Source organism: Onychostoma macrolepis, chromosome 06 (genome assembly GCF_012432095.1).
Source record: "Onychostoma macrolepis isolate SWU-2019 chromosome 06, ASM1243209v1, whole genome shotgun sequence".
Classification (NCBI taxonomy): domain Eukaryota; kingdom Metazoa; phylum Chordata; class Actinopteri; order Cypriniformes; family Cyprinidae; genus Onychostoma; species Onychostoma macrolepis.
In genome coordinates, this window is record NC_081160.1 from 18,151,661 (window position 1) to 18,174,670 (window position 23,010).

At 36.5% G+C, this 23,010-nt stretch overlaps 2 protein-coding genes across 13 annotated transcripts in view; one reads left to right on the forward strand and one right to left on the reverse strand.

Moving 5' to 3' along the window:
• The first annotated feature begins 482 nt into the window (after positions 1-482).
• lrrc40 (leucine rich repeat containing 40) lies at positions 483-7,655 on the forward strand. Its single transcript, XM_058779924.1, has 15 exons — positions 483-701; positions 969-1,150; positions 1,477-1,550; positions 1,641-1,770; positions 2,109-2,232; positions 2,308-2,450; positions 2,717-2,889; positions 3,350-3,440; positions 3,569-3,614; positions 3,709-3,817; positions 3,892-3,999; positions 4,080-4,190; positions 5,518-5,595; positions 5,732-5,917; positions 6,140-7,655. Exons 1-15 carry the CDS (start codon positions 557-559, stop codon positions 6,243-6,245), a joined length of 1,806 nt encoding a protein of 601 aa, XP_058635907.1. The 5' UTR covers positions 483-556; the 3' UTR covers positions 6,246-7,655.
• Positions 7,656-7,669: 14 nt separating this feature from the next.
• Positions 7,670-23,010, reverse strand: part of lrrc7 (leucine rich repeat containing 7) — a 138,738-nt gene continuing 123,397 nt past the window's right edge. For 9 of the 12 annotated variants that reach the window (XM_058779931.1, XM_058779930.1, XM_058779932.1 and 6 more), the window contains 7 exons: positions 19,899-21,606; positions 18,738-18,887; positions 16,542-16,667; positions 15,055-15,285; positions 11,498-11,590; positions 10,526-10,600; positions 7,670-8,948 (listed from right to left, as the gene is read on the reverse strand). In XM_058779931.1, coding sequence (XP_058635914.1) covers positions 8,841-8,948; positions 10,526-10,600; positions 11,498-11,590; positions 15,055-15,285; positions 16,542-16,667; positions 18,738-18,887; positions 19,899-21,606 — 2,491 coding nt within the window. In that variant the 3' untranslated portion in view covers positions 7,670-8,840. The remainder of the gene's footprint in view (positions 8,949-10,525; positions 10,601-11,497; positions 11,591-15,054; positions 15,286-16,541; positions 16,668-18,737; positions 18,888-19,898; positions 21,607-23,010) is intronic. The other 3 variants (XM_058779940.1, XM_058779935.1, XM_058779936.1) reach the window with 2 other exon arrangements.

Genomic DNA, 23,010 nt, shown 5'->3' on the forward strand with positions numbered 1-23,010 from the left:
AAAAGCTATATATACTTTATTATTTATCTTTATTATAGATGAGTGGAAATATCACAAAGCCTGGCTGCATAACAGCTGTTGTTCAGTTATAGCACCATCTGCTGATCATATTACCATACTGGATTCTACACATAGACGTAATGGGTCACTATGTGTACTGTACATCCTTAAAGCTTCAAAATACTGCAAAAGCAAACCAGGTTGTAACATAAAGGGGAAAACGTTTTGTATTTAATATCAACAACTATTGGGAGCTGAAGGTGTAATTGATGTTTCTTATAAGGGTCAACAAATCATAAAAAGCTTTATACTATATTGGGAAACATTAGTAATATTTTTAAATTTCTAAATTATAGTAGAAATATTTTATATACTATTTATATTTATATGTTTTTGATGTCACACGGTGAAAACTTTCTTTTTTTCGGGACTTTTATTTTAAAAAATCGGAGGCCCCTTATTATAGTTATAGTTTACAATCGTTGACGTTTACTTCACAACACTACAACCTCATTCACGTTTACAGGTGTTTTAAATAATCTCATATTTCGCATTCATGTCTCGTTTCAAACGAGGAGCACATGTGGACTCTAGAGCGGGATTTAGGCAGGAGAAAGAAGACTGTCCTGTCCCATTTGGTTTACTGAAAGCTGCTAGAAAGAGCGGACAGCTCAATCTATCCGGGCGCGGTCTAACCGAAGGTAACCGTACTAGAGACCCGACATCAGTGAGATAAAGTCACAAAAATTACCATAGCAACCGCAGTTTGCGGCTCCAGCAGAAATTACATTTATCATTAAAGGCATGGGGAAATTAAAATGACAAAAAGTTTGAATGAGATCTTATCATGACTCGCATACAATAACAACAACAGCTGTAGCAACAGTTGTATATTGGGTGATGAAATGTTTACTGTGGTGAATTTCTGTTGGCTTCTGCAGTAAGTGTGCTCTTGTATTTGGGTTCAGTTCCTCAGAGTGTGTGGAGGCTGAACATAGACACACCTCAGGAAGCTCAGCAGAACTTGTCATTTGGTGCTGCAGATCGGTGGTGGGAACAGACAGATTTGACCAAACTTCTGCTGTCTTCCAACAAACTCCAGAGCCTCTCTGAAGACGTTAAACTCCTCCCTGCCCTGGTTGTCCTGGATGTAGGTTTTTGCACAACTAAACCCTGCATGCCAACACTTTATTCTATTCCTTAGCAAAGAAATGTAAATGGAATGGATGGCTACTTTCCTATGGTTAAATAAATGTAACTACTTCTATAAACCACACATTACTATTACATTGTTATTTTTTTAAAATATATATACAGGTTTATTATATACAGTTTATTTAAAAAAAACAACAACAAAAAAAAAAAATCATAAATGTAACTTGAAAAAGTTCGTAATGTCTTAGTATTTTAATTTCCATGTTTGTGGGTCTACATTTTGTCTGTACTGTAGCTGCTTTCTGTGTTGCCTTTTTCCAGATCCATGACAATCAACTAAGCTCACTGCCAGATTCTATTGGAGATCTAGAGCAACTACAGAAGCTCATATTGAGGTACTAATGGAGGCAACACTATGCACGGAGCAATATATCTACATATTTTGAGTGTAAAACTTGTGTCATAATACCTGGTCCTCTCTGCAGTCACAATAAACTGACAGAATTGCCTTCGGGTCTTTGGAGACTCACAAACCTGCGATGTCTTCATCTGCAACAGAATCTGATTGACCAGATTCCTCAGGATTTGGGGCAGCTGGTTAATTTAGATGACCTTGTAAGTGACTCAGATCTTGTCTTGACCAGCAACAAACTCTTAACTTTCCAAAAGCATTATAAAAGCCTAGAGCCTCAGATAGTAGTAATATCTTTCATTTAACATATATACACACTACCATTTAAAAAATTTGGGGTCGGTAAGATCTTTTAATGTTTTTGAAAGAAGTCACTTATTTTTTGATCTGTAGTGTACACCTATGTGAAATAATCCACTGCTGTATGATGATCATTTGTTAAATCTTAGAAATTAAAGATGTTGCTGTGATTTCAAGATGCTGAATATGTGTACTTAAGTATTCCCATTATTTAGTTGTTTCCTACTCTTCCCTCTTAAAGGATCTCTCCAACAATCATCTAATGGACGTTCCAGAAAGCCTGGCGAACCTGACAAATCTTGTGAAATTGAATTTGTCCTGCAACAAGCTCAAGAGTCTCCCTCCTGCCATCAGTGAAATGAAAAGTATGTTTTGACAGTAGCAGGTTAGATATGAATCCATGTTTATTGATTAACCTGTGAACCTTTTTACCTTCACAGACCTGAAAATGCTGGACTGTTCCCAGAATCAGCTGGAGAGCATTCCTCCCGTCCTGGCTCAGATGGAGTCTCTCGAGCAGCTTTACTTAAGACACAACAAGTTATGCTTCCTTCCTCAACTGCCCTGCTGTAAAACACTCAAGGTAAACCACAACACCACTGATGTGGTAGAATGATATATATACATATATATATAATATGACATATGACTGTCTTAAGAAGGCGGCTAACACAAGGCTGTTTTTATTTTTTTATACACACACATATATATATATATATATATATATATATATATATATATATATATATATATATATATATATATATATATATATATATATATATATATATATATATATATATATATATATATATATATATATATATATATATATTTATATTTATTAAGGAACTCCATTGTGGGAACAACCGGATTGAGGTATTGGAGACAGACCATTTGAAGCACTTGAGTGCTCTGAGTTTCTTGGAGCTCCGAGATAACAAGGTGAAGAGCCTTCCTGAAGAAATAACCCTACTGCAAGGCCTGGAGCGTCTGGATCTTACTAACAATGACATCAGCAGGTGCTGGGAATATGTTATTGTATGTATACTGTAATATATAGTGCTGTGTTTTGTGTCATGTTAACTATCGTTCCTTTTTATAACTCAGTAAACAGAAAAAACTGTTCCGTGAGATGGGAGAGCACAGCTTTAAAAAGTTATCTTTTGTAGAGTACCAGTTTAAAAGTGATGTCTCTCCCAAAAATGAAAATTGTTATTTACTCTGCTCATTTAATTCCAAAACTATATGACCTTCTATATTCTGAACCTAAAAAAGAAGGTATTTGAATAATTTTTAAACAAATTGGTTCCATAATATTCATATAAATTCCATAATTGTTCAATGATCAGAAACAATGCAGAAAAATGGAAGTCAGTGGTCACCAAAACTATTTGGTTAACAGCATTCTTCAAAATATCTTCTGTTGTGTTCTGCAGAAAAAAGAAAATCATAAAAAGCCTCTCTCTTTTTGTGAAACAGTCTGCCGTGTGGACTTGGCACATTACCCAAGCTGAAGTCTTTGACTTTGGAGGGCAATCCACTGAGGGCAATCCGCAGAGACCTCCTGACTGTGAGTGTTCAACACATCACAGCTGTAAAAGGGCTTTTCCTGTCTTCATTATGTTCTTAGAAGTCTCAGATACAACATTTAAAAAGTCTGAAATAAACCAGTCTTATGTAACAATATATTCTATGCAGAAAGGCACTGGTGAACTCCTGAAATATCTCAGAAGTCGAGTACAAGGTGTGTGTATATAATCATGTAAAGATTTAGTATGGTTTTTCAGCCTCATTCTCTTTTGTAACATCATTGTGGGTTTGTCTTGTTTGAAATGTAGAGCAACCAGATGGGGGCTCGAAAGAAGAGCCAAAAACGGCAATGACCCTCCCAAGCCAAGCTAAAATCAATGTGCATGCCATCAAAACTCTGAAAACACTAGACTACAGGTAACAAAAAATCCTCCCAGGTGACTTAGCAGGATTTTGTGTATTTAACAGTAAAAACCTGCCATTTTAATTAGTGAGAAACATGAGGCATCCATCCCAGATGAGGTGTTTGATGCAGTTGGCGATAGTCCTGTGGCCAGTGTAAACTTTAGCAAAAATCAGCTGACGGCAGTTCCATCCAGGTAATATATATGGCCATTCCAACTCATTAGAAGAGTTTCAAAAATTTACTGAACACTTACTATTCTCTCATTTCCTGCAGAATTTTGGAGTTAAAGGACACCCTAGCAGACATTAATCTTGGGTTTAACAAGCTAACAACCATTCCGGTGGACTTTTCCAAGTTGAAACAACTGGTACATATAGATCTCAGGTAATCCTTAACTTAATTTATGCCCTTTTAAGGCTCCAATTTAAAGATTTTATTTTGCAAATTAGGTGGTTCACAGTTGTTTTTGCCACATTCTCTCAAAATGTTACTCATTTAGCTAGAGTGCTATTTTTAAGATGGCACAAAGGGTAAAAAATAAACTATAGTAGATGGAAATTTTGCAAAGAAAAAACAGGGTTCCCGCGGGTCCTTTAAAAAGTCTTAAATTGTACAAGAAAGTCTTAATAATGATTTCAAGAGGTCTTAAATTTGGGTACAGACCAGAATCGCGATGCAGCTTAATGCAATGATTAAACTTCAAAAGGCTATAAATAAATATGAGCGGTGCACGTTTCAAAGTCCGGTGCTGCGCTGCTTTGTGTTCTGCTGTTACCGGGGAAACAGTTCGAAAGCGCATCCTGCTGGCAGAGAATGAATGTGGATGTTCAGGCTGTTGTTGTGAGTAGGGCATTCCTGCAATTCCTGGAGAACTGCAGCCTCCATTATTGCAGGAACATTGGGTTGTTTTTTGTTCAGACCAATGTGAAAATCAACCCATGTTTTTACCTTGCAAACACGCAGAGCTGTAAATGTGAACTGGTGGATCAATAAGAAGATAATTCATTATAAAAATCTAAACAGTAAAATGTGGTTGTATGTTATTTAATTAATATAATAATTTATTGATAATAATTGTTTAATATTTTTGACTCATCCATTTTCTTAAAAAATGGTTTAAAGCATTGTTCTCAAACTCAATTCCTGGAGGGCCACAGCTCTGCACAGTTTAGCTCCAACCCTAATCAAACACACCTGATTCAGCTAATCAAGGTCTTCAGGATCGCTAGAAACTTCCAAGCAGGTGTGATTTGGGGCTGGTTGGAGCTAAACTCTGCAGAGCTGTGGCCCTCCAGGAATTGAGTTTGAGACCACTGGTTTAAAGGCTGAAATGTGAAGTGTATCATTTTATAAAACTTTTTGTTTTCCTGAAAACTTGTATCTGAACTGTAAATCATGCTTTTTACAGTTTAATAGTTTACCATAGATATTGCCCTACCCCACTCATATGGTATTGATTTTATTTGTGCAGGTCTTAAAAAGTCGTAATTTTGATCTTAAAAATCCTGCATCAACCCTGAAAAAAGTAATATCTGGATTTTTAAATGACCAATCTCTTTTTTCAGATATTTTGTGCTCTGACAAGTGTCACTTCAAAGCAAAATATTACTTAATGAATGTGATTTAAATAAATGAGCTCTGAGGTCACTTACCATAATTTACCATAACAAAGTGCACTGAACTAATGCCTTTTTTTTTTTTTTTTTTTTAGAAACAATCTATTGATCTCACTGCCAGTGGAGTTGGAAGGCTTAACCAAGCTGCGGAGTGTTATTTTGTCTTTTAATAAGTAGGTTCTACCATTTTCACCCTCACACCACCATGTAAAATGAGCAAATGTATCAAATCAATTTGACAAAATATAAATAATATCACTGCTTTGCTGATTTTTTGTGGTCTGAATAGTTATTTACATTTCTCTTTAGGTTCAAGTCATTCCCAGAAGTGCTGTACCGCATCTCATCCCTTGAGACCATTTTAATCAGTAACAATCAAGTTGGAGGCATTGATCCAGTCCAAATGAAGACCCTAAATAATCTATCTACTCTGGATCTGTCCAACAATGATATAATGCAAGTGCCACCAGAACTTGGCAACTGTACCAGTCTGAGGTGAGCGTAATTTTCCTTCTGATTCTAGCAAACTGTGGACTTCAGTATGTAGACTCCATATTTTACCTTTTTTTTTTTTTTAATGAAAATAAGGCAGCGAGAACAAACGTACAGGCGGTTCAACTGAAAATCTGGACAAAAACTCTGAAAAACTGATTACTATTACAAAGGTCTTGAGGCTGTTAGTTAAGTATGATCTTATGATTTATCCTATATCTTTAGGGCTCTAATGCTTGATGGGAATCCTTTCCGTAATCCAAGAGCTGCCATCCTCGGTAAAGGAACAGATGCTGTCCTTGAGTATCTCCGAAGTCGTATTCCAACATAATCTTCACGTTTAATGTAACTTCAACCATCATTGATAAACGATCAATTCTTGTGCCATAACACTTTGATTATTTGCACTCCCTGACAGTATAAAACAACAAGAAGACACAATAATAAATCATCTCCTGCCACGTGTTTTAAATGATCTTACCTGTCACTCTACTCTTAAAAATGACATTGTAAAGTCATCACAGGCTTTTATAAACAAACTTTTGGCATGCGTTGTAATGAAGAAAATGAACCACAAAATTTTGTTTGTGTTGAAGTTTTAAATTTTATAATTGCTTTTCAGTGTAAACGTTTATATTTTCCATTATGAAAGCACTGGTAATAAATTATGAAAATAAAGCCTTTTTTATCGTCTATAAAGGACCACAAAATGACCAGTAGTAACAATAGTGACATTTTTATTATTTGTACAATAAAGATACATTATTCAAAACACCTCTTAGATACTGAAAAAAATCTGTACTCCAAAGCCGAAAATGGCTCCAATATTTGCTGAACAGCATTGGACTTTCTTCTCCTTTTTATACAGGTTTGTGATTTTAATTTTTTTAACTAAAATTGATTTTAAATATGTACATATATCATCTGCAAAATGCATTCTAGACACAGAATATATGTCATCAATTACATATTTGCGGTAATACAGAAAAAAATTGGAAGGAGTAAACTTGCATGTGCAAATAAATGATATGATAAATTGTCACTAATTCTTTTGAACTAAATTGAATAATTTCTTCTAGATATAATTACTTTTTGCACAAAAATGAAACGGCATTCAAGTTCAGTAAGTCTTAATACTGCAGAAAGCTTTAAGTACATTCACAATCTATTGGAATAAATTATTTAAATGTCTCCATTCATAGTTATTTACATCAATACTGCAATTAGACTGAATAGTACCATATATTACCTTTTATATTCAATAGGTCTTTAAACACATACAAAAATGACCATTTGTATATTCATATACATATATATGTTTATGACACAAATTCACAATTACTTTAGAAAGAATTGTACATATTTGTTTCTAGTGATTCCTTCCCTCACAATCTAACTCTCTGTCCATACATTGGTTTTGTTCTTTATAAAATTTAACAATTTGAGCATAGCTAATTATATCAATATATTAGAAACCATTATTTGAAAACATTTAGTAAAAATAATCATTATCAAATGTTCTTTCACAATAGTATTTGAACAATTAATTGCATCATCCATAATAATCTTTATTTAATAATCAACAATATTTCTCTGAAGCTAAATGCAGTGGATGTTGTGTTGGGGTCTTTCAGAGTGCATTTCGGCTCGAAACTCCTTCTAAATGCTACATTTTTAGCAACATTTGAAACATGCCCAGGGGTTGTTGTTTTTTTTTCTTTCTTTCTGTTTTTTTTTTTTTTTTTTTGAGGGATATTATGGCACTGATTTAAATGACTGATTTAAAAAAAAAAAAGCCAAAAGAGATGTAAAACAATGGTTATGTAAAAATGCTTTGTCCAAAACACATTGACCCCTAATAAGCATCCTAATAAAACAAGTTTAAGAGTGAAAGCATGCTCTAATCAGTAAAGCCTTACATGTGTACACTGTATCTAGTCCGTTTTATTGTGACAGGAATTCCCTTTGTTATTCCGTTAAAAAAATATTTAAAAACCTTAAAGCTGCGTAACAACAACAAAGCAACTGGAATTAAGCTTTTTTGCCTTTTTTCCTCAATAAACTGTAGTATGTGATATGAAAGTACATTTTTATATAGAAAACTGTGTTGCTAATAAACTGCCACATGTGTATGAATTTTCCTGGCAGCCAACAAAGGTACGTGGGAATAAAAAAAAAAATATATGGAAACGTACATTCACATTACTTAGCAAATGAACAAAACCCACCCTGATCTGGGCTAGGAAAAATCCATGAATACCAATAGAGGGTGCTGCAGGAAAACCACACAAATGGAAGAAATATTGCTTAGGGATTCATTTCTGTCATTTGATTTGTGCAAATACAGAAGGTTAGGGCTTATCAAGATTAAAAGGGGACTTTTTCGATTTCCCTAAATTGTCGTTTTCGTGAGAAGGATGTCTCTTCTAAGTTGTTACAAAAACTCATCGATGTGTTAGAAAATCATCAATGTGTCTTTCATTCACATTCTACGCTCTTATCACATTTGAGTTGTAAATGTATATATTTACACAAGGCATTTACAAAGTTGAGGCAGTGTTATGGTGGGTAAATGTCCTTAAAAGCAGATGTGCTTTCATGCTCCAAGATTAAACCGAAAAGCTGCTAGGAAAAATAGGTACAAAATAATACGCCATATAAATAAGCAGGAAAAAATGCACCCACTTACAGCCACAGGCTGAGATAAAGAAGAATATCAGCAACATCAACGAAAGATTTCAACCAATGTATGTTCGTGTAGAATGTGTAAGCCGTATGTAACGTTATTATATATGTCCTCTAGTGTACATTTGGCACTGGAATTTGCCATTGGTCCAGCAATTGGCAAAATTGTTCCTAGATAAAAAGATGATGTACAAGTTCCTGTGTTCCATCTGGGCGAGAAGTCTTTAAGCTATAAAAATATTTATGTTGTGCTCTCCCTTAAGATTACCAAGTCCACAGTTTTCGGGAAATTCTTCAGAAGAGACACTGCAGTTTCATGCTCCATGTGTAAGAAACTATGTCCGTTGGCCTGCAATGCAAGAATGAAGCACATGGTAAACAAAATGAACTGGGAGAGGCGTGGAAGAAAGGAGGGAGGAAGGGAGGGAGGAATGGAGGAGGGAGCAGGGCAGGAACAGGCACGGCAGCACAGGAGGGCTGGGAGCAGGCCTAGCTCAGAGAGGATAAAGATATATACACTGTGAGGGAGAGAAAAGAGAGAGAGATGCACACGGGAGATCATGCTGTAAAAGGAGAGAAGGTGGAAAGAAGCTGGTCTTTAGACACTCTGGATCTGTGGAAAGAGAAGGAGCTGCTTTCTGCAGGCCATTCTAGTGGCGCACACTGACAGTAACACACAAAACCAGAGACAACCCAATAACTTCCCATGAAGTTATTTAGGCACACAGAGGCTGGATTGCCCCTGTATAAGTAAGGCAGCAATGCCAGGCTTTTTGCTTTTGGCAAAATATGTAGACAGATACTATCTGAACAGCAATTTATAGGCTTGGGTGATGATTGCATGACACTTTATATCTGCTCTTTTTTTTTTTGGAAATGATCTACAAAAAATTAATATTATATTTTGATATACTCTATAAGTATATGTATGTATACTACAATTCAAAAGGTTTACTAGAATTCGGTAAGATTTATTTTAAACTCAAAATAATTCAGTAAGGATGCATTGCAACTGCTCAAAAGTCACAGGAAAGACATTCACAGTGTTTTAAATACTATTCTTTTAAACTTTCTATTAATCAAAGAAAAACGTATCACGGTTTCCGTAAAAATACTAAGCAACATAACTGTTTTCAACATGGATAATAATAATAGGTAACACTTTGCAATATGTTAAATGCATTAGCTAGATAAAATTAACTAAAAATGGGTGATATATTTTCATGTAATTACTGTTAATTAGTAAAATGCAATTCATTGTTTGTTCATCTTAGTGCATTAATTAATGTTACCAATACAAATTTTGAATTTAAACATGTATTTGTAAATGTTGACGTGATTGATATTAATAAATGCTGCGCAAGTATTGCTTAACTAATGTTAACAAATGAAAACTTACTGTAAATTGTTACCAAGAAAGCTACTTAAGGACCAAATCAGCATATTAGAATGATTTTATTATTATTATTAATTTAATTAGTAATTTTTGGTATATATTTCACTACGCTTTAAAAAGACCAGATTCAATCTGCATCACAAAGTTAAATGTAAATTGAGGTAGTTGGTGGTGTAGATTAGTCTGTTTGACTGATTTACATTTATTTTGTAATATATTATTAAGAAAATTCATTAATTTATATTTTATCATGTCAAATATATATCATGCCATTTTACTGACTTACAAGACAAAATGTTATAACAGTCTGTTCTTTAAAATCAGAACAATAACGCATGTCAAAGTTGGTCAAACATAACAACAGAGGTCCATGCTCACTTGTTTGAGACACAAACACACACACGCACGCACACACACACACACACATACATACTAGACATTTAATGCCACATGCAAAGCCCTCCACTGGCAATGTGGCGGAAGATGCATTGTCACAACTTGTGGGACAATGTGATGGAGAACAGTGTTACCTTCAGAATTTTGTCCCCTGGTCGAAGAACGTTGGAGGCAGGTCCATCAGGCTGTACCCTAGTAACAAAGATACCCTATAAGTCAAAAGTGATATGAGGTTAGGAACCACATGGTGACTATGGTTTAGAATCTTTGCCTTTTAATCTGGATTTAGATTTTCTTGTTTCTCTCTCTCTTTTTTTCTAATAAATGCAAAGGCAATCTATAAAAAAATTACCTTCATCTATAAAAGTATTACCTTTTACAAGTAAATGCAAATGTTAAACTGAAAAAACAAATGTGAAAAGATTAATTTATTTTTTATTTTAGAGTATTTGTTAGTGACATTGTTTTTGTGCTGGAATCAAGGCAGAGATTGTAAAGCATAAAGATTAAAATTACATGTGGGACCCATCAGTATGCGCCATGTCAACACATATCAAGTCTTATTATTGGCGCCACTTGTTGAGAGTCCACCAAACTTTACATCATTTCTTCAGGGCTCACAGGGATTCAGCTTGTTAGAAGAACCCCAAAGCAACAATACACAACTCAAGCAGTCTTTATGCTATGCTGAAAACGTTATGGGAAAAAAAGAACGACACTTTTTCATGCAAATCTAAACACAGTATGATATTAATACACATTCCTAACATACAGCTACACATGGAATGGAAACTTGGTCTTTTTTCATGTGATTCAGCAACATCTGAGTCACAAGACACTTTTGTTTTAACTATCGCCAAATGTTGCAAAGACATGAAAAGGTTAAAAGGTAATGCAGTCAGCTGGTGTGCAAGGTTGTGCATTGCAGTAGAGCATGTTTCCATGGAAACTCTACTGAGAGACACACTTTACTAACTGAAGAGAGATGGCTTTGATTTTGTTCTATATAAAGTATCATTTTAATGCGATTTCTGAGAATGAAATGCTTGAAATTAGCATGTTACATTATGCTCTGTCCTTTAAAACCGAGAGTGAAATGGTCTTACCATGTCCGAGGGCTTGAAGGGGTTCCCCTGTCCACTGATTCCCCCTGAGATGCTGAAACCAAGGCCAGGGTTCTTCTCGATCCTCACACAGAGCTGTCAACAACATAAAACAGAATTTCAACTTTAATATCTACATTCTTCTGGAGCATTTGAAAATGCATCTCTTTATCTGCATTTTGGCGTTTTTGTAGACACTCGTATTGTTGACAATTCGTGTTATAGTGTCGACTGTGAAAAAGGAGGTATTCGAAAACAATGATGTTTAGTCATTTGACGCATATTTTACCCATAGATATCTACAGTTATACAAGCATTGCTACATGATAACAAAAGTAATTGCAAATTTTTCTCTCACATTTTTTGGTCACACTTTATTTTAAGGTCCAATTGTCACCATTAAAATACCATTAACTAGGATTTTGCTTCACTAAACTCATAATTCGCTGTTTATTATACAGTATGTGCTTTAAAAGTCCAAATTGTGAAAAGTCACAATTTACCTTTACAGGTAATCTGACCAATCATTATCTGCAATTTTTGTACAACATACAAACCAGACCGGAGAGTAGTTGGTGTACTGACATCTTTCTGCAGTTGAAGCAAGATACCTTCTGATGTTCATTCATGTTTATTTAAAGCTATAATTAGTAAAGAAGAGATGATCGGTTCACCCGCCGCTTGAACTGAGGCGCTACAGCGATCTGTCACGACATATTAAAGAGCCACAAAATGGTATTTACTGTTTGAATTTCTTTTTAAAAAGAAAAAATTTGAAACTGGAGCCTGCTTTGTCTTGTCTGTCAACTTGTTGTCTGTTTCCTCTTTGCTCCATGATGTATTTTTCACTGCCTGAGAACATGATGTGTGGCATAAGAGCGGCATTGCTTGTCAGACATAGCAACGATACCGAGGAGGGGCAGGTCTTTGTGAAGGGTCAGTTACCTTTTTTTATTTATTCTGTGGCAGAAAAGGGCTTCCATACATTCAATTGTGAGATTTTAGTGTACATAGTGAATAGACCTTGGATATTTTTCTAATAAAATGATCATGTCAGAAGAACAGTGCGAGAACTTTAATATGTCAAGTCTCTCTGTATCATTTTAGTGAGCTTTTATTATGATTTACATGTGCGCAGTAAGATGATTTAAGTGTTTTCTGATGTTTCAGTGTGGACAAGCAAGTTTTGGAAAACGCTAGAATGGAAACAGGGCATTTTGAAATGGAAAAACTGCATTTTCATATCTTTCCGAATTAAAGCAGATATAGCCTTAGTAATAAGAAGTAGGAGGTTTATGCAACATAAATCTTAATTGACCCTTCACAGAGAACTTGATTGACAGGCGAGCTGACCAATCATAACGCCAGATCTGCCATTTTGTCCGACAAACAAACCGGACAAGGCTGTGTTTCCCAAAAGCATCGTAAGCTTAAGTTTATCGTAGCTCCATTGGTTTCAATGGGTCTACGATGTTACGATGCTTTTGGGAAATGCAGCCCAGGAGAGTAGATTAACTTTGGTGGACTTAAATTTGAAAATTGTGTATTGATGTCTTTCCACGGCTGATACCTTCTGTTCAAAAGCGGAGGGTGAACTGACTCCAGGGTAAAGGCCATTGCACACAGAGTCCGAAATTTTCGCACGTTGAAAAATAAATACGACCTCATGTTATGTCAATCACGTTTACACACTGCCTCCGAAACTTTCGGCCGTCATAAAAAATTCGGATCGGGTTCGATTTTCCGTAGCAAGCATTTTGAGAGTTATGACAAGTCAGAGCCACTGTACAAGCGAACGCCAAAATCCAGAATGGCAAGTTCATCCACTTGTTCACACCGAGTTCACAGAAATTGGTGGAGGTCTTTTTAATATGTGGCTCTAGTATCACTAGCAAAGCATCAAACTGAGCCACTGACATCCTGAAGTAAATTTTGAATCGCCCGTGATAATCCCGCTGCTCCTTAATAAGGAGGGGGAATCTCAGGATTGGATGGACCCAATATTTCCTTTCTTTTTCTCTTTTTAAGAAGCGAGAGGACAACAAAATCATCCTCACTGCTAGAAGACTCCATTTAGTACTGTTTTGCGAAGTTTTTTGCAACGGATTAATTAATACGCATCGGACTCAGTGTGCAAGTTTCTGTGCGTGACGAATTTTTAGGATAACGAATATGAAAAAAACGCACACGAAAATTTCGGACTTGGTGTGCAAGGACCTTTAGGCTAAAATGTGCCTAATGTTAGTGTAATCTATTAACATGCACATCATAACCCCGTATTTTAGGCAAGCACATATGGTAGCCACTTAATAAAAATAAAACAAGGTAATTGCGACTTTATCTCACAATTTTTACTCTTTCTCGCAATTGCGAGTTTATATCTCGTTAGCTAATTCTGACACATTCTGTCCAATTACCTTTTTTTTTTTTTTTTTATTCAGTGGTGGAAAAAGGCTTCCATAAGTACAAGATATGGGTGTCATGTCACAAAATATTTTTAATACGACTGAATTTGTATATAATGTGATCATCCTTTAATAAAAACATTGTAAGTTACTAATTCTAACGCTTTCATTTCCACATTTATTCAAACAGCACATAAATTATATACTAAAAGCAAGCAAAGAACATTTACATTATAAAAGGACATGACTGACTTCAGCCTAGCGTGAGTTGAAGCACGTTCAAATAACTCCCGTTATAATCAATAAAGCTGCCTACAATTTCAAATGAATCTCTTGTTTACATCGTACGTACATTTCCACTTTGTTGCTTATGATGAGAGAATTTGCGAGAGTTTAGAATTCAGTCAGCGTGCGCGCGCTCAACACAATGGGCGTTTCAGTGATGACTCATCTGAATGCCTCTGATTGGCCATTGTATTCATAAGCTCAACAGAATCATGTGTGATTTGTTATTATGCAGAACGCTGTAAAATGTGTAATTTGATGCATCATTAGCAGATCTAAATTTAATGCCACAATTGACACTTCATTTCATTTTCACTTTATTTGTGACATCCTTAATAGATTTAGTTTAATTGTACAGGGGCATATTTGTCCAATTTGGTGGTATTTTTGCCCTAAGCCTCCATTAATTTCAGACCCGTGGCAAGGGGAAGGCTAAGCCTTGCCCAGCCTTACATGCTCCACCTATGCTTCTGATGTTCATTCCTGTTTATTTTGTGCTTTAAGTAAATAAGAAAAGATTATCGGTTCACGTGCCGCTTGAACTGAGGCACTACAGCGAGCTGTCACAACACATTAAAGAGCCACAAAACGGTATTTATTGTTTGAAAAAATGACCAAATTTTAAAACTGAGACATTGTTTCATACCAGAGTAAACAGCTCTCTCTTGTCTGTCGGCACGTTGTCCGTTTCCTCTTTGCTCCGCTATGTATTTTTCACTGCGTGAGAACATGATGTGTGGCATGTCGGACATAGCAAAAGTAACTAAGGGGCGTATCTTTGTGAAGAAATTGGTCTTCTTTCTTGCATCCATTTGCAACTGTCCATTTCTTGGCATTTTATTTGAATTTATTCTGAGAGATGACCTGTACCTGCTCGGGAAAGCCATCCATACTCTTCTGGCCTTTAGTCTGGATGAAGCAGCGGGCACTCTGAGGCCGGGGGCTGGTGGTGGTGATGGGCATGGGCAGAGGTGACTGGTACTGCTGGATGGACACCTTGTTGATGGCCCCCTCATACTGCTGGTCACGGGCCGTCCGGTGGGGAGCGTTGGCTGAGGTTATCATCATAGTCTGTTGTTGATGGGGGTTGTGAACACCAGACTGTGGGCAAACATTAGGCAAACATTTAATGATGTAGACTTCATACAGACGGCAAGCTCCTTCGTATCATTACAGGCACATTAAAGACATGTATTAGCTACACAGTACCTTATGACATTTTGATTTCCCTATTTGATGTATTAATTTAATTAGACTTTTCTTCATAACACTAAATGTGTCAGCAAAAGCAAAATGTTCCACAATATTGAGCGACAACCTAAAGACATTCACCAATAGACTGAGGTTGCTAAGGAGACCAGGCGAGAACATGCGTTGTGAAATGAATCACGACAGCAGGTAGTAATTAACCCTGGCATTTGAAAAAATTAACATGGCAATCAAGATACAACAGAGATGTCTATCTCACAGAGAACAGGTTAAGCCAGAGGAAACTAAAGAGTAGAACATGACAGGGTTTAATTCTTGGAGACATGTGGGTGTCTCTCTAAAAAACGCATTGTGGAAATAATAAAACTATAATGAGATCCAGACTAATGCAATGAATCATTTCAGTGCAAGCATGGCTTAAGGAGAAAAAAAACAGGATCATTTCAGAGGCGAGAAAGTGTTAGCATTATTGCTGACAATTTATCTTATTATCTGAGACCAGGTAGAGATAATTTAGCGAGATTTTTTTTATTTATTTTTTTTATATAGAATATATATAACTTTTGAATTTTTTGTGCTCAGAGGCTTTATTTATGTAACCAAAAATACAGTAAAAACAGTAATATTTTGAAATACTATTTTATTGTAGATTACCACATAAAATAACTTTTTATTTTTTATATATATTTTACAGTGTAATTCATCCCTGTGATGGCAAAACTGAAATTATCAGAAATTATTATAATTTACTGATTTAAGAAGCATTTATTTTTATAAGTGTTGAAAATGGTTGTGCTGCTTAATATTTTATGGAAAAGTTAAAATAATTGATCGGTTTAATGCATCCTTGCTGAATAGAAGTATTATCTTTTAAGAATATTTTACAGGCCCCCCTTTTTTATTTATTTATTTATTTAATTTTATTAGAACAAGTAACATGAAATACATCAAACTTCCACTTCAGTGATAATTTTTAAAAGTCAATCACAGAATAAGTTATGAATCGATTCACTGAAATAAAAATAATGATGGGGTCTTTAGGAAAATTAATGGTCAAATAAAAACGTATATTCAACTTACTGCCCAGCCTTAGTACATCCTGTATCGAAAAAACAGAATTGAAAAAATACTTTTATCATAATCAATACCTTTTTCATGATGTTCATGTTCTCTGGTGGCACGTCTCTTCGTCCCAGTGAATACGGGGCCCACTGGCTACTTGGGGAAACCACCTCTTGTCCATTATCTAAAATATTGCTCTGTTGTGAAGGTGTCTGAAAGGATATAGTGCTGTCAGCAAGCAGAATTCAAGACGGTGCTCTAGAAGGACACTGCATTTACAAAATGAAAAAGTATTTTGCATTGTAAAATTCCCAATTTTGCGAGTCGGTTCTTGGCCTGTTGCACAAAACTGGTTTTAGTGACTATACCACTGAAGGTTTTTCGGCGCTCAAGAAGGTGATCTGGCTTTTAGCATTGTTCATTGCAATGGTAACACTAAACAGCTAATTATTATTATTATTATAGAGTTATTTTATATAAATTATTTATTATTTATATTATAACCTTAATGCATTATACAAAACAATTAGATTTTGACAATAAATATTAAACGTTTAATTTAATATATTTAACATAATTAAAAACGTTAGAATGAATAAAGCTTTTAAAATGACTGAGCTTGTGTGTTTTCTTTTAATCTTTTTTATGGAATAAATTCAGTTGATTCACTTCCATTGATATATTCAAATATTTTCTTTAAGCTGTCCTCTCAAACTTTCGTGGCAGTGGAATTTATTTCCGTCTTGTAAATGCATTTAAATTCAAAATATTTTTCGTAACAATCTTTTAAAATTATTAACAGCCCAGAATTTATGATAAATTCTGGACAATCCCTGAGTTGACAGAGAACATTTTTAGCAAGTATTGTGAGCCCGGATCTAAACCAGGGTGGGTGTGTTTTTTGTTTTTGTTTTTGTTTTTTTGTTTTTTTTTGTCAACTCTAGCGCTGTCAAATGATTAATCGCGATTAATCACATACAAAATAAAAGGTTTTTTTTGCATAATATATCTGTGTATTCTGTGTATATTATGTATATATAAATACACACAAATACAGTATATATTTAAAAAATATTTAAATGTCTATATTTAGGTTCATATAATTTATATTATAAATAAATAGATTTAATCTATAAACATAACATATTTTTCTGAAATATATACATGCATGTGTGTGTATTTATATATACATAATAAATATACACGGCACACATGCATATATTATATAAACAAAAACTTTTATTTGGATGCGATTAATCGTTTGACAGCACTACTTTAAACCTACTTTGAGTTTCATACAACAAGCGCAACCCACTGTAATTGATCCAATTACACAACCATTGCAATTCAGAGACTTTAAAATGCTGAAATAACGCTTAACTACACAGTATATCTGCATATATGTCTAGTTAAAATGATCTTCCATATTGTGATCATTATTTGATGAAGAAAAATGCTCTTATGATAACAATTCTACACAAAATCTGTTTAAATATTCCTTGCAGTTAATTGCATCAAAGAAATATTGAGCTTATTTGAAGAAAAAAACACCTAAAAAATTATAAAACTAATTTAACTAAACTAATTGAAACTGATTTACAAAAAGGAATGTTTGCATTAAAAGAAATTACAAATACTCATGGTGCAGAGCTAATTCTGCACCTGGTTGGACTCGATTTTGTGTGGTTCACTATCCTCTATTCTCTTACAGCATTCACCAAACACCTGTTGGTGAATAAGTAAATAGAGGTTGGTGAACTGTGCACACAGATATTAAGAATAATATTTAGTGAATTCACCCCTGACTGTTTAAATATGAGTTATTACATTTGTTATTTGGTGTAATTTTAAAAGGATCAAGAAGGCCCTTCATAAACATATCTCTGCTATCAGTCACAGATTGCTTTGTTCTGTGAGTTAAAGACAGAGGAAGACTGTAGTGCATAGACCAAACACAAAGACTGAGCACATGCAACAGAAAACACCTATATATGTTTAACAGCACAGTGAGAGACAGTGTCTAGCCTGGAACTCTGAACAGGTGAAGTGTTAGATTAGTGTTAAACTGTGAGATGTGTTAAGATGGTCTGCCTTATAAAAAGGCTATTGTAGTGTACAAAAAAAATGTGCCAAAATTGTTATATTACCACTGTTTTAGAAGTTAAAGCAGAAGCCGCTCAAAAGAGAGAGCTCTAAAAAGAAAGTCTTCATAGGAGATGTTATGTTCATATACGTTTTACTTCTTCATGCTGAAACTGGGGCTGAAGTTGCTTCATACTCACATTTGGTAGAGGTAGCCACTGAGTTGTTTGGTTTTCATGCTTTGTGTTATTGTAAAAGTTTATTGTCATGCTTCTGCTGGCATGCGGTGCAGCATAGCCTCCAGAGTACAGCATGCCGAAGTTTACTGTGTTGTGCTTAAGGACAGCGCTCTGATTGGAGGGAAACAACCACATGACATGAGTGAATGGGTGTGCCACACAGAAAGGTCAAAAGGCTGTGGCTGGGGATACACTGGACTGCACATTGCTGTAACAGAGTGAGTAAGCTTGACAAACAGAACAACAACAGTGCGTCATTACTGCCCACATGACACATTAGTGATACACAGCGGTTACATTTACAGAATACTAATAGCAGCAGTGTAGGACTAAATTACGTGAACAATGAAGTATGCTGTAGTACTGTAATCCGCTTACACAGAAACAAATGCATGTAACTGGGTGAATCTCAGGAAAGAAATGTCAGGGTCAAATTCCACCCCAATTAAAAAGAAAAAAGAAATAAATTCTATTTTGCGGAAAGAATTTGAAGCAATTTGAGGATTTCTGGCATTTTGACAATTATTTTTCTTCATAGTTATCATTACCGTAAAAGTGAGAAAAAAACTACTTTAATGTGAAAACAAAACTCATTATCATAATGTGAAAAAAATACCATTACTATAATGTAAAATAATTGTTTCACTTTAATCTTTTACTCTTAAATATAATGTATGTTTTTTGACAAAGGGGAGAGTTTGATTACGTTTAATGAAAACAATGTCAACATTTTATGAAAATAATGATTAAAAAATATACAAAAAAAATGTATTGGTCCTAAGAAAACATTTTCTTTAGGCAGAATATAATTTTATTTTATTTTATTTTGATTTTGGGGTGAAATGTGTCCCAGACATTTCTTGTTAGTTCACATGAGATTCACCCCGCTGTTCATATGTCTAAAAAGCCTTCATTCAAGCTTTGTGTACTCCAAACATATTATATAAAACATTGAAAACATTGGTTATTAAGATCTCAACAATTATATAAGACTAAATAAAGACGGAATAAACGAACCAAATAATGGTAAAATGTATTTCTTGAAAATACTGAGAGGTTATATAAAGTCCAATCTAACAAACACTTATGTAGAAGAACAAAAAGCAAAGCTTGCTTACTCACCCGGTCTAGCCTCTTTGCTTCAATGTGTCTAAGCAGCTGCTGTCTCCAATCTACTGGCATTTTGGAGGTCGGGTCTTCTTGTTTTTGAAGGACAGGTCTCATCTTCATGTCAGCTTCAGGGCTCTTCTCAGTGCATGTACTAAGATTGTAATCTGAAGGCAATTTCTCCAGCAGTGCAGCCATGGTGGGTCGGGCAGACACTGGCCTTGCCTGAGATGCCCCATATGTCTCTGTGCTGTAGCTCCGTGCAGACAGGGGGCGACGTTGTGTCAGACTCTTGGTGGGGTAACCCATGATGGGCTTTTTGGGTTCTTGATAAGACGAGTAATCTTCGTCATACCTACCGTTCCTCTTGTGGAACTGGGTGTCAGTGATGGTAGCCAAGCTGTTCTGTTGATCCAGCATGCTCTGTTGAGACCTGTTGTAGTGCTCTGCCAGCTGCAGTTCGTGGTTCTCAGCTACTCTGCGGAACAACGCCATCTCTGTCGAACTTACCAAAGAGTCAGCGCGCCTCAGGAAGCCCGGCCTGGAGCGCTGGGGCTGGACTGAGAGCTGTGGATTGATGGCATCATCGGTGACTGCAGTCTGAGCAAATGAAAACATCTGTTCCATTGGTGGATAGCCTCTGTAGCCTCTCGGGCTCACAAGTTCCTTTGGCAACGTCTTCCCAGGTTGGTTTACATATTCAGGGGCATTGGGGAACGGTGGAGGAACTCTCCTCTCCGCTTTCATAACATCCATGGCTCCTTGTGGGTTGAAGCTTTGGTCAAAATGGTAAACTTTCTTTGGGATGGCTGGCTTCTGTTGCTGAGAGCTTTTCAAACCATAGCCATCCAGATCATCGTCCAGCATTGGAGCAGATTGGCTCCTGGACATGCTCTGTTCTAGAGGCACAGGGAGGTCCGCTCTATCAACACTACCCTGGTTTTCTATGCTAGAACTGTAGCTGTCCAAGGGGATGCTGTAAACCTTGTACGACCCCATATCTATTTCATCTATGCTCTGAGATTTCTTAAATTTCGCTTTTACCTCCTTCATCATTGGCGAAAGTCTTTCAGAACTCTTGCTAATGACCATAGTGCCTACTTTGTTTGGTTCTTTTACACCCTGGACATGCGCAGAAATGTTGGGATGACCTCGTCCCGTTCCTGAGTCCGTAGAGTCCAGAAACCCCCAGGCTCTATTTGAGGGAAAAGTGCCGGGTAGGTCCCCCATCTCCTGTTCGAAGTCCTTACGATCAGGATTGGGGCTGTTGGCTGGAGTAATTTCCAACTTGGAAGGGAAAGCTGTCCTGTCCTCGAAGGGACTGGGAGTCCTCGTCCAGTTCTGCCAGGGGTTAGAGGAAGGAGGCACTTCAGAATCAGGGGTGGTGCGAACAGTGTGGAAAGTGAGTTGCGATTGATCGAGCTCTAGAGGGACTCCCACAATGCGCTCTTGTCTCATGAGAGGCCGCCGGCCATGTGCCATTGAGGCACTCCGGGGCTTTGAGCCTAGCATGGGGTTTCCAGCGCTGCTGCTTGGAGTGTCAAGAGGTGTCTCCTCTGCAACAAAACCTGTGTTATCGTAGTGGGGGGCGTCGTTCCAGCTGTCAAAGGTGTCGCTCAGTGGCCGCCTCTCACCTCGCTGCTGCAGTGTGCTGGAAGGAGGTGTTTCCCTCTGGCTTAGAAGGGGCTTACTTTCAATGGGCTTTGGAAAAGACTGAGCCAGCCTGTTGAAGTATTCAGACAAAATTCATTTGACATTTTATCAGTGCACATAGAAAGGAATTGTGTAAACTAGAATGTGTTCGCAGACTGATATGACAAGCATATTCAATATCATAAAATTCTAACACAGAAATAATGTGGTCAATGACAAGCCGCTCATTTTTTGTCTAAATAAATATATGGAAAAAAAAAAAACATTAAATAAAATTCATAAATGCAATGGCTTGAATACACCACTTCTATGATTCATTTATATAGAGTGGGTATATTGTTATATTGCAGCCATTTGCTAAAATAATTTAAGTTCATTTTTCTTCCTCATTAATGTACACACAGCACCCCATATTGACAGAAAAACACAGAATTGTTGACATTTTTGCAGATTTATTAAAAAAGAAAAACTGAAATATCACATGGTCCTAAGTATTCAGACCCTTTGCTGTGACACTCATATATTTAACTCAGGTGCTGTCCATTTCTTCTGATCATCCTTGAGATGGTTCTACACCTTAATTTGAGTCCAGCTGTGTTTGATTTATACTGATTGGACTTGATTAGGAAAGCCACACACCTGTCTATATAAGACCTTACAGCTCACAGTGCATGTCAGAGCAAATGAGAATCATGAGGTCAAAGGAACTGCCTGAAGAGCTCAGAGACAGAATTGTGGCAAGGCACAGATCTGGCCAAGGTTACAAAAAAATTTCTGCTGCACTTAAGGTTCCTAAGAGCACAGCGGCCTCCATAATCCTTAAATGGAAGACGTTTGGGACGACCAGAACCCTTCCTAGAGCTGGCCATCTGGCCAAACTGAGCTATCGGGGGAGAAGAGCCTTGGTGAGAGAGGTAAAGAAGAACCCAAAGATCACTGTGGCTGAGCTCCAGAGATGCAGTCGGGAGATGGGAGAAAGTTGTAGAAAGTCAACCATCACTGCAGCCCTCCACCAGTCGGGGCTTTATGGCAGAGTGGCCCGACGGAAGCCTCTCCTCAGTGCAAGACACATGAAAGCCCACATGGAGTTTGCTAAAAAACACCTGAATAAGATTCTCTGGTCTGATGAGACCAAGATAGAACTTTTTGGCCTTAATTCTATGCGGTATGTGTGGAGAAAACCAGGCACTGCTCATCACCTGTCCAATACAGTCCCAACAGTGAAGCATGGTGGTGGCAGCATCATGCTGTGGGGTGTTTTTCAGCTGCAGGGACAGGACGACTGGTTGCAATCGAGGGAAAGATGAATGCGGCCAAGTACAGGGATATCCTGGACGAAAACCTTCTCCAGAGTGCTCAGGACCTCAGACTGGGCCGAAGGTTTACCTTCCAACAAGACAATGACCCCAAGCACACAGCTAAAATAACGAAGGAGTGGCTTCACAACAACTCCGTGACTGTTCTTGAATGGCCC

Coding starts and splice junctions, on each gene's coding strand:
- lrrc40 (XM_058779924.1), top strand. CDS start 557: ATGTCTCGTTTCAAACGAGGAGCACATGTGGACTCTAGAGCGGGATTT. Junction 3,818..3,891: donor CTGAAAACACTAGACTACAG/GTAACAAAAAAT, acceptor CATTTTAATTAG/TGAGAAACATGAGGCATCCA. Junction 5,596..5,731: donor GTTATTTTGTCTTTTAATAA/GTAGGTTCTACC, acceptor ATTTCTCTTTAG/GTTCAAGTCATTCCCAGAAG.